We start from the raw sequence: 12816 nt of genomic DNA on the forward strand, positions 1-12816 counted from the left end.
GATCTGAAAATGTTGCTGAATCTAATCTGGTTTGAGCTTGAAAAACATCTCTCTTATAGATAGGTGTACTTCTCTAAAAAATAAAAAGTTGTTTGATTGACCAAAAGAAGACAAGAGAAATCAGGAGAGGGATTTTTCATTATAATAATAGAAGTTTAATTTAAGAAACAAAACTATACGTTTTCAATCTCCATTTTGCTACAAAGAACATACAAGTATATAGTGACTATAAAAAAAACGCTTTCAGACAGCTATAACATTACAAAACATTCTTCAGTACAAAAATAGCAGCAGCTTGTTAGAAAAATCAAATTCTGTACAGGACATTTACAAATGTATACAACACAACTAGAAACACATCCAGAAGTTTTCAGTTCTTTTTAGAGTCTGTGATTCAACTTCGGCCTACTCCAGCCTGAAGCCTGGGCCTCGCCTGGATCACTTCCCCATGGAGAGGCTGTGCAGGCTGGCTGTGGAGGCAGGGAGAGGCTGGCAGAGGGAGCAGGGGCACGGCATGCCGGGGAAATGCCTGTAGCCGCTGGAGAGATGCAGAGGGTCTTTCATCAAGGCTGAAAGAGGTGGAGCGTGGAAACCCAGATACCCAGCCGAGGGTGGAGAGTGAGGGGCATGGGCTACGCCCGGGGTGGTGGTCGAGGTGCCGCCCACCAGAGAGTGCAGGGATGGGGCAAGCGAGAGCAGTTGCAACTGGGGGGCCGGAGCAGCCGAAGTTGGCGGTAATACCCGTCTAGCCGAGTGACTCTGAGCGCTTGCTCCATACACATCACCAATCAGCTTCTTCATCTCATCCAGAGAGCTGGACAGCATGAGGATGTAGTTTCTGGCGAGGAGCAGGGTGGAGATTTTGGATAGCTTGCGTACAGATGGGCCCTGTGCGTAGGGCATGACCTCTCGGAGCCCGTCCATCGCCTGGTTGAGGTCGTGCATGCGTTTGCGCTCACGGCTGTTCACTTTGAGTCGTAGATCTTGCTGGTCGTCTTTGGAGTGATCTCTCTTTGCGCCGGAGTCAGAGCTCTGTGACCGTCCGGAAACTTTCTCGGACCTGGGCTGCCCCGTTTCTCCGTAAGCTTGGAACATCTTGTTGGAGAAAAAGCTGGAGTCCACGGCCAGGTCCGGGGAAGAAGACCGACTGCACGTGGAGCTTGCATCAGAATCCATCTTGAAATTGGTTCCTTTCGAAGTCTTGGTTGAGAACAATCCGCTTGATAAACGTCAACCTAATAAAATGCAGCGTGTCCCGTGCTGTTGTTCTCTGAGGATTCAGTGCGTAGGTCTTGCAGGAGGAGTGAGTGTGTGTGTGTGTGTGTGAACGCTGAGAGGGCTGGATTTATACTCCTCAGCATCACAAAGACACAATGAGACGCATAATGTGACATTAGGCCCAGAGCCAATGACAGAGGGGGCACACTTTCACCCCCACATCCCTTCCCTTCCACAATAGTATTGTATAAACCCCGCCTCCACAAAACACACACATGCACACAGACACACAAAACCGCAACAGCTAGCATGCACACATATGTGCAAAAACACTTGGTTGCCAGAGTTGATTAAGTAAAAAACAGAAATGTAAGCTGTTGCTGTGATTACAGGTCAAATATGCGTTATTCTTTCTTAAGTATGTATTGTGATGGTCTGTTAACAGAATCACATTAACTCTAAAAAAAAAAGGCCAGGTCAAATTTTCTCCAAAAGGTGAGAGAACAGAAAAAACAATACTACTAGTAATACTACTACTACTAATAATAATATATTGCATGAAGAAAATGAAATCTCATTTTTGGAGCATGACAAATCTACATAAAATATCTCATATATTACTGTTATCTGAAAAACTTTTTGTTTTTATTGCAAAGCATTATTCATCTTGAGAAAATTTGTTATATTGCCTTTAACTCTTTCCCCGCCATTGACGGAATTTTCCGGAATTTTCACTGTTATCTGGTAGGGGGCGCTATTACGCATCTTCTGAAAGAGTACTGAATCTCCAGATCAAAAGAAGCAGAAACTAGCGACAGAAACATTGCTTACGCACATGTAAAATAACGTGATCACCAAACGTTAAACAGCATATAAATCAAAACTGCCTAATGTTGAGGAGGCGGCAAACGACTGTGAAGCATTAGGGGTGTTGATGGACTCGATCTACTCCATCTATGTTTTTATGTTTTTATCATCGTTCTGAATCCGATCCAGACGCAGTCTTTGACAAAAACAAAAAACAGTATTTTTCTTTTCTTCAAAATGTATATATATTTTTTTTTAGGAATCACCCACATTCAAGTGTTGATTAAAAAAAGCAGATGGTCTGTTCTTTCTTTTAATATATTCTATATTCAGATATTCATACAACAAAATATTCTGGGGGCCATGAAAGTTTTGTGAAAATGATGAAAAATGCTGTTGCTGGCTCTTAAAATGCAGGCAGGGAAAGAGTTTAATTGTGAATGTTTCTATTTTTCTTTAAAGGGGTGGTATAATGCCCTTTTCACAAGATGTAAAATAAGTCTCTGACGTCCCCAGAGTGTGTGTGTGACGTTTTAGCTCAAAATACCCCACAGATATTTTTATATAGCATGTTAAAATTTTGAGGGTGAGCAAAAACGCACCGTTTTGTGTCTGTTCCTTTAAATGCAAATGAGTGGCTGCTCCCGGCACAGGGGGCGGAGCTTCAACAGCTGCACTCACACAGACATGCACTGAAATTTTCAAAAACTTTTAGCCTTTTATGTTCAAACCGGATTCAGACAAAGATGGAGAGACTCAAGAAGAAGCGACAACATGTAGAAGCAACAGGACATTTCTGAATGGTTAGTTGATGAATTTATGTCGCTGATGTGTAAGTTATCTTCTAGTCTTTGATTAGCATATTCTGTCTTGATAATCTATAAATCGTGTTCAGGGGGCGGGGTTTATGTAAATTTTAAGGTTTGTGATGTCACTAACCCGGGAGGAATGTCGTGTAGTCTTTACCAGCCGTTTGTTGTAGTCCTTAAAAAGCAATTTCTTTAAAAGCAAATATCTCCCTTTGCTTTGAACTTTGAACGTTGTAACTTTGCAGATGTTGTTTATGCTCAAACAGCAACATTACACACTAACTAAAGATAGAAAAGTGAAATCATAATCAACCACCCCTTTAAAAAAAAAAAGTATATAATTTAAGATGAATTGCTTGTTGTATTTCTCATTTGTAAATCGCTTTGGATGAACATGTCTGCTAAATTAATAAATGTAATATAATATTGCATTTTTGATAATTAATGAGGACCATTGAGAATACTGGGGATAAAAATTAAAAAAAAAACTCAAAAGTAAAATGTCCTAACACATTATGACATAATACCAAAAAAAATTATTAAAATAAAATAAACAAAATATTTGATAGTTGATATTGGGGGTGACCTGTTCAGATTTTATGAGATTCACTTGACAATATCTCTTTCTCCCTCTCTTTCTCAGTGCGGTGTGTAAACTTGAACAGGGCGTTTTAAAGGCAGTCGAGGCACTAAAGACACCGGCAGGCTGAATTCCATTAGACACTATAGAGTGTGAAGAGCCAGAGAAAAGCCCCTGTGGAGGGCCAGTCGAGAGCGGGTAAAGAAAGAGAGAGTTATTACCAGCTCTGCTTTTAGAGGAGTCATTACCATCTCCATCACACACACGGTCTCTACACTAAACTGATCACTCAGGAGCTGCCGCCGTCTATTGGTTCCCCCTGTTAACACAAAATAGAATTGTTTCAATGTTTTAAAACTTCAATCTATATACCAATGGATTTATAGTTTACATTTTTCTTGCTTCTTTGTTTGCATCAATAAACAATCAAGAAAAATGTAAACTATATAGGCCAACTTATATGGCATACCAATATTTTACCCAATATTTGTATGTGCTGTGTATTTATGTATGCTTTTAGAGAATCACATAGCATAGCAACATGCCTATGCAAAAAGCTATCATACTGCTGTTCAAAAGTTTGATGTATGTACGTTTTAATACTTTTATTCGGCAAGGATGCATTCAATTGATCGAAAGTTATTTCTATTTCAAATAAATGCTGTTCTTTTTCATCTGAAAAGAATCCAGAAAAAAATGTATCAGGGTTTCCATAAAAATATGAAGCAGCACAACTGTTTTCAAAATCATTACAAATGTTTCTTGAGCATCAAATCATGATTTCTGAAGGATCATGTGACGTAATGATGATGAAATTCAGTTTTGATCACAGGAATAAATTACATTTTGAAAAGATATTCAAATAGAAAACACTTATTTTAAATTGTAATAATATGTATTTGTGTATTTCTAATCAAATAAATGTAGCCTTGGTGGGCATAAGAGACTTCTTTCAAAAACATAAAAAATGTACTAACCCAAAACTTACAAGTTTATGTAAGTAATGTTACAACTTATTAAAAAACAAGTTAGTGATTCATTTATGGTGTGTTTTTCCTTCTTAGAGCTTGACAGATGTGATCGCTATGACCGTCACTGTATGGAACAGATTCTTCAAAATCTCTCAGTTTTTCTCAACAAACAACAACACCACCATGCAGGGGAATGGCTTGAGAATGAATAAATAATGAAAGAATTGTCTTTTTTGGTTGAACTATCCCTCTAGCTAACACCATGAACGAAACGAGAAAGCAGTGAGTAAAGGTGGAGAGAGAAAGCATACAATAGAAAGCAAAAAGAGGCGTCTGTCACAGCAGGAGCATCTCTCTGGTCTGAAGTGTGTGTTGTGCGTCGTCATAAGTGAAGAACATATGGAGATTTGGCATGTTGTAGGCTCAGAGCCAGAAGAACCACAGATCTCTGACTGCACTAACAGTGTTCTTCACTAATGAGAGCACACCATCAAAGCCCGCGCAGAAATATAACAGCAGTTTAATTAAGCATAATACTGCTCACAATGTAGCTGAAATATTACATATACACTATCAGTCACAAGTTTGGGGTCAAAAAGTTTTTTTATATAGACTAATAATTTTATTCAGCAAGGATGAAAAAAAAAAAAAAGTATCATAGTTTCCACAAAACTATAACTGTTTTTAACATTAATAATAATAAAAGGAAGTAGAATGATTTCTGAAGGATCATGTGACACTGAAGACTGGAGTAATGATGCTGAAAATTCAGCTTTGCATCACAGGAATAAATTACATTTGAAACTATGTTCAAATAGAAAACAGATATTTTAAATTGTAATAATATATCACAATATTACTATATTTTTTATCAAATAAATGCAGTCTTGGTGAGCATGAGAATTGAAATTTTACTTCATTTAAATTAAAATGTACTCATAATGAACACAAAAGAAGAAATGTTAAAGAATATTTACCCAGGTCTTTTCTATGCAACAATAATTAATATAAAAAAGGACCATAAAAGTGGCCAGAATGAGTTGTGCACTTTATTATATTCAAAAATTTTTATTTGAACTGATAATCTTGCACCTGGACTAGTTTTAAGATGTGCATGAGTCGTATGTTGCCAATTAAAGATTTTCCTGAGAATATGCATCTTTATCATTCAACTCAAAGCATTCATCAGTGTGTTCAAATGTCCATCTGTGTGTGTGCTTATGAATGCATGAGAGTGTTTAAGCGCTTCATTCTCATTCATGTGTTTGCTTTATCCACAGGCCACACAGCGAGAAGATACGAGAGAGAAAGAGCTCATGAATGGATGAAAGAGTATCTCTTCACTCCTCTGCCTCTTTTATGCTTAATCTGTGTGTCTCTAACTTGGAATTAAAGTGTTTGACTTTCCTAAGCTGCTGTTAAAGACCCATGTGTGTGTGAGAGGGAGAGATGGTGTGTGTGAATTGTCAGTGTCCAGGTGAGCAGAAAATGAGAGTATTATCACAGCCGTATGTGTGTAGTCTCAACAGATCAGTGAGGATTAGAGCTGAGAGCGCACTGAGCTCAAACACACACACACACACACACACGTTTCAGAGATCTTAAGCTGCTGAGACAGTGAAATCCAGCCTCAATGCTGCTTAGAGACATTCATAATACACTCAATCACATCTAATCACCAAAAGAGTTACAGTTAACTGTTACTGTAACAAAGCAGAGGAGAAAATCCTTTAAGATTTGAATTCAATTTAAGGGCTGATTATTCTTCCATAAATTTCACAGCTTTATATATTTTTTTGAATTACTTAAAGTTATAAATGTATTCCTGATTTGCAGTTGTGCGCTGTTACTGAAACAGGAAACACCAAAGACGTCAGCATTTAAGAAATGATACCCGAGAGCTTTAGAAAGACATAAAATATCTATGAATATTCACACTTTTTTAATGAAAAATGTCTACCTTAACTGAAAAAATAAAATAAAATAATTGTTATTAACAAATATTCACACTTTTTTAATGAAAAATGTCCACCTTAACTGAAAAAAAATAATAAAATAAAATAATTATTAACAAATATTTACACGTTTTCCATGCAAAAATGTCCACCTTAAATTGAAAATGAGAACTTCACAGACATCATAATAATGTGACGAAATGTTCAGAATTATTGACAGATTTGATAAATAAAAAAAGTCATTTCAAAGTTTTAACCAATTTGTAAAGACTCCTTAATCTTCATATTTACAAAAAAAAAAGTAGAAAATAAGTAATTGTTATTAATTAATATTTACATGTTTTTCATGAAAAATGTCTAAATGAGAACTTCAGAGACCGAATAATAATGTGACTTGAAGTTTTCAATTTCTAAATAATATTTAACAATAAATGTATCTATTTATTTATTATTTGGTAGCCATTATAACATTTGATTTATATTTAGATTATATTTTCAATTACCTATTCATATTTGCGTGCATATGAACACCACTTAGCAATATATAATGTGAATACTGTATAATGTAATACATAGTTTTCTAAAAGTCTTAGAAACAACAGATAGAGAGAGCGATGTGTGTGTGTGTGTGTGTGTGTGTGTGTGTGTGTGTGTGTGTGTGTGTGTGTGTGTGTGTGTGTGTGTGTGTGTGTGTGTGTAGGTGGGTGGGTGGGTGTGCAGCACATTGAGGAGTTAGTGATTTATTAACTTCACCCTCTTGAAACAATGACATTAACTAAACTACATCATGACAAGCACAGTGTGAACGGCCCCGAGCTTTTTATGAGCGTTACTAACAAGCCCAATAACTTTCCCTAACTGAGAGCGGGGGGGCTAAAGTGTGTCAGCAGGCGTCTGTTATAAAAGCTTCATTTCATTCGTGCTGCTGCATCATAAATTACAGGCCAACTACAACAGAGAAAGAGAGAAAAGAAGAGGAGAGGGAATGATTTGCCAGAGGCAGAAAACAAGGGAGGGGGAGAACAAGAGAAAGTAGACCTGCTCTTTGATCGCTGGGTGATATCGAGAGGAAGAAATGCAAACCGGCCTGTGCGGAAAGAACAATTACAAATGAGATTCTTTTCCATTCCTCGGTTGCTTCTGTTGCACAGCAATGAGATTAAATGGAGAGTTAATGACAAAAATGCCAAAGTCTGTTAATGTTCTTTAAGAAAATATAATAATTCTGTATTCTGACATTCATCTCACATATGATGAGATCTCAAACTCTGCTCAGGTTTGCCAAGATACTAAAGTCTGCAATCAAAAGTTAGAAGTCTCAGTTTTGAACCGAAACATTTCTCCTCAAATCCTTCAGGGACAAAATGATCTGAGCTGTAAACATTATAAACATCTGTACTCGTTTGTGTCTGCTTTTATTTCTCCTTTACAGTCTTATTATGGTTTTACAGTCTTCTTAAAAAAAAAAATATATATATTTTTTGTATTAAAAAATACTTTTTGTATTAAATATACTGTTCAAAAGTTTAGAGTCTGTAACGTTGTTATTTTGATAGAATTTAATACTTTCATTCAGCAAAGATGCAGTAAATTGATCAAATGTGACAGTAAAAACATTTATAATGTTATATGACATTTATAGAATTCCTATTTAAAATTTTCTATTCACCAAAGAAAAAAATGGTATCTCGGTTTCCAGCAAGTCATCATATTAGAATGATTTCTGAAGGATCATGTGACTCTGAAGACTGGAGTAATGATGCTGAAAATTGACCACAAGATCAAATTTTATATATATAAGAAAAAAAAAAGAAAAAAAATTATATATATATTAGTGCTGGGAAAAAATTAATCGCATCCAAAATAAAAGTTTGTGTTTGCATATTATATGTGTGTGTGCTGTGTATAATTATTTTGTATATATAAATACACACATATGCATGTATATATTTAAGATTTTTATTTATTTATATATAAATTATTTATATTTATATATAATATAAATTATGTATAAATGTATATACAGTATATACATGCAAATATTTCTAAAATAAATACATGCATATGTGTGTATTTATATATACAAAATAATTATACACAGCACACACACATATAATATGCAAACACAAACTTTTATTTTGGATGCAATTAATCGCGATTAATTTTTTCCCAGCACTAATATATATATATATATTGATATAATTAAATGCTTAATATATTCAAATAAAAAAACTGTTATTTTAAATTGTAATAATATTTCACATTATTAAGTTTTAAAAAAATCATCTCTTAACTTTTAAAAGGTAGAGTTAGTTCTGATGAACCTGATGTAATAACTGACTTTAGCTTTAGAATTTCTATTATGACAACAATCAAGAGAGTTATTTGTAGAGTATCATTATCATTCTGACACTATAACTGCCCAAAAACAACACACATTTCTATGGTTCACGCTCACACACACACAAACACACACACACACACACACACACACACACACACACACACACACGGCTTAACCAAACATCTGTAACTTTTTTTTCTCAGCTGATTTGTGTGTGTGTGTGAGGTGTGTGTTTAAACATCATGAAGTGGCTTTGAATCCAAATGAAGAGATCAGCACACACACAGCAGTGCTGGAAACACACAGATGGTCATGCTTACAATGAGTGCAAACTGCGTTAACCTCACACACACACACACACACACACACACACGCACACACACTCGACAGAAGGAGAGAGGGAGAGGGAGACGCACCACATTATCACATACCAAAAAGACTGCATAAGCACTCAAGTGAGAAATGAAAAAGGGAAAAAATAGAAAATTTGAGACAATATCCATTCCTGCGGAAAGATTTTACTGCTTTTTAATGGCTCAGAAAAACATATACTAAAATAAATTACATAAATAAAATAAATAAAAAAATCTTACGTATTCATCATTTTTTATTTCAATGTAATATAAAAATATAATGTCATAATATTGAGATAATATAAAAATATTAAATTTTTATCTATTTATTTTATTTTATTTAAAGAACAATTTCTAATTTCAAGCATGTTATCTGAAGCCTTCAGATAAAATAAAAAAGGTAAAATAATAATTAATTCAATAACATAATTGTCATAACAGACCTTATGTAGCCCCGCCCCTTTTCAACACTTTTCAGTTATTATTTCCACAGCATGAAGGTAAGATCTTACGGATTTATGAATGCACGGCTCGTTTTAAAATCTTCCCGTTCTACTGACATTTGTTATGACATCCGCTTCAAACATTACAATGCTCATGATAACTTTCCTTAACTCAACAAGTCAACCCACTTCACCAGCTAATCACTCTTCGACAGCGACGCCATAGAAATATACAGAGCAACTGCAAAACCTGAAGTTCAAACACAATCCTCTAAAGATGGCTGCGCTTGTTTCTCTATAACACACGGGTGTGATTTATCATTGAAGAAAGACATCTGATTAACCCTTAAACCTCATGAGTTTGAACAACAAACCTGAACTTTCTCGAGACTGAATTAAGAATGGAAACGACTTGAAGTTTTGAGTTCTGCATTTCAATTCATTAGTTGTCTGAATTGCTCAGTGTAACTTCATTAAAGTCATATAAGTCAATACGCTCGATTATGTGGCACTAATTAATCTGATCCCCTCAGAAAAGAGCTCACACACACTTCTCTCCGTCGTTAATCATCCTCGAATGAGACTTCAGTACAGTGGCCACCAACTCAGGCCTCTTTGTGCGCCGTGACCTCTGGGTCAACGAGAGTGACTGAAAGCAGGCCTGTCACTGTCCAGCCACAAAGCAAACACTCCACACACACTCACACATGGGCCGCTGTAGCCCACGGCAACCGCAGAACGGACACATGGCACAAGACCCCTCACAGATGGGACCTGTGTGTGTGTGTGTGTGTGTGTGTGGAGGGGGTTGTCATGGTGAAGGAGCACAAGCAAAGTTAACCAGTTAAAAGGCAAATGATGACAACAGATGTAAATGAATGGAGTAAAAGATAGTATTGGGGTGAAACCTGTCAAGAACATGTCTGGGTCATATTTCAGCCAAAAAAAACTAAATTAGAACAATTAGGAAACATATTTTGCTTTAAATTGAATTGTATACTATATATAAATGTTATAATATATATATACACACACACAGTAGTCAACATTTGAAGTGGATCAAAAAAGAAAGACAAGATCGGGTATTGCTCAAAATTCATGTATAACTTTGATGAAAGGTTTTGATCCACTTCAAATGTTGATATATATATACTGTATATGTATTAGTAACATTTATAAACTGTATATGAAATTAACAGTTTTGCTTTTTTGTGCCATTTATATATAATATAAAATGTATGTTACATTTACATTTGTTTACCCATTTTTGTTTCTATTACCAAGTCTATGTGAGCATTAAATGTTATTTAATGGTCAAGATTATTAGAATTTATATATACTATTTTTACCATTGTGACAAATTTATGATAAAACCCCATTGATGTATCATTTAAATTATATATTAAGGCAGTAGTTGTTGTATTGCCTTAATATATGCTTTTTTTTAAAGCACTGTATTATAGTATTTCACTGTAACACAGTAAATGTTATATAATCAAGGTGCCAATATGATTGAGAATAATAGCAGGAGGGAGACAGTCACTTGACCAATATACACTTAATCTCAAAAGAATTTAAATGAAAATGATTGTCTGTATGGCCTCTAAAATCTTCCAACTTAACGGCGTATGTAGTTTAGACTGTCAGACAAGAGTTTTTCTTAAAAACAAGATTAAAATTTGAAATGCCAAACTTTCCTTTTCTGGCTAGAAATGTCACGACACTTTGTTTTTTATGCATTTATAGTTGCATGCACATGGACTAATGATCCACTGAGCATTATATGACATCTGTCATTACAGCTTATTATCAAAAGTCATTGTGAGATGTCAACCCATTCCCGTTCCGTTGAAATCTTACGACGGGGGGAATGAAGTCTAAAATAAAGCCTGGCTAAAGTGCTAATGATGAACTCATGAATGTCTCCATAGGTCACATCTGATCAAAGCCATGAGGAATGAAGCGTGACTGACGGCGAGGGGGAGAGAGAGAGTAAAGAAATGCTTCATACCAGTTTCCTCTCAGTTTCGGTCTGTTTTGCAGTAAAACTAAAGAAATAACTGAAAGTGAATAAGGTCAACAACTCAGACAAAGCCAGAGGAAATCTAACGCTCTTGCAAATGCTAATTTTATAGGGCACCAATTAAGGAGAGTTGTTTTATGGCACTTTTTCAAGAAAACAAAACCTGCGTCCCCGGCCCCGCGTGGTGTCCAGCCTCTAATTGGATGCTCCTCCTGTGTCCGCTCACACACACACACACACACACACACACACACACACACTGTGGAAATGAGCCGCTGTCTGTTTGTTGTCCCTTTCACACACACGACACGTTTATCACTGTCACAGGCTCACTGAGGGGGAGAGTGTGTGTGTGTTTGTGTGGGTGTGTGTGTGTGTGTGTGTGTGTGTGTGTGTGTTTCGGTCCAATCTGTTCTGTTTTGGGATTTTTTTCTTTACATTGTGCTCTTGCAAGTGTTGTCCTGGCGTGTGCTGCAGCCATAGATCTCAACATCTCATTCGGTCCTGACAGCTGTGAGTGTGTGTGTGCGTGTGTGTGTGTGCGTGCGTGTGCGTGTGTGTGTGTGTGTGTGTGTGTGTGTGTGTGTATACAGTATGGGTTAAGGGTTAAAGTGAAGTGCTAAGGTGATGCCAGGGTGAGATGTTAACTAGACAATGATGTGTAAGTTGCAGGACTTTTAATGTTTAACTAACTTGTGGTCTATGCGGAGTGTGTCTCTATAAAGAACTGGCATATAATGTTTTAAATCGTCTTTGACTGGTTTGTAAATGCTTTTGAAAGACACACATATCCTTGACTTTAAAAGCAACATTTAATGTTCACACTCACTTGGTAATAGGCACAAAAACGGCAAAAACTGTTAATTTCACTAGTGTGTATACAGTATATATCGTGTGTGTGTGTGTGTGTGTGTGTGTGTGTGTGTGTGTGTGTGTGTGTGTGTGTGTGTGTGTGTGTGTGTGTGTGTGTGCCCTTGTTTATATTACATTGTGGGGACCAAATGTCCCCATAAGAATAGTAAAACCTGAGATCACCTACATTGTGGGGACCAGCCAGCGGTCCCCACTTTTCAAAAGGCTTATAAATCACACAGGATGAGTTATTTTGAGAAAGTAAAAATGCAGAATGTTTCCTGTGATGGGTAGGTTTAGGGGCAGGGTTAGTGTAAGGGGATAGAATATACAGTTTGTACGGTATAAAAACCATTACGTCTATGGAGAGTCCCCACAAAGATAGTGAACCAGACGTGTGTGTGTGTGTGTGTGTGTGTGTGTGTGTGTGTGTGTGTGTGTGTGTGTGTGTGTGTGTGTGT

At 36.3% G+C, this 12816-nt stretch overlaps 1 protein-coding gene across 1 annotated transcript; it reads right to left on the bottom strand.

Moving 5' to 3' along the window:
• Nucleotides 1-257: 257 nt before the first annotated feature.
• Nucleotides 258-1201, bottom strand: olig4 (oligodendrocyte transcription factor 4). The gene has a single exon (XM_084391905.1). The coding sequence runs from the start codon at nt 1174-1176 to the stop codon at nt 439-441; it is 738 nt and encodes a 245-aa protein (XP_084248031.1). The 5' UTR covers nt 1177-1201; the 3' UTR covers nt 258-438.
• Nucleotides 1202-12816: the final 11615 nt, after the last annotated feature.

The sequence above is a fragment of the Rutilus rutilus genome (genome assembly GCF_951802725.1).
Source record: "Rutilus rutilus genome assembly, chromosome: 20".
NCBI lineage: Eukaryota > Metazoa > Chordata > Actinopteri > Cypriniformes > Leuciscidae > Rutilus > Rutilus rutilus.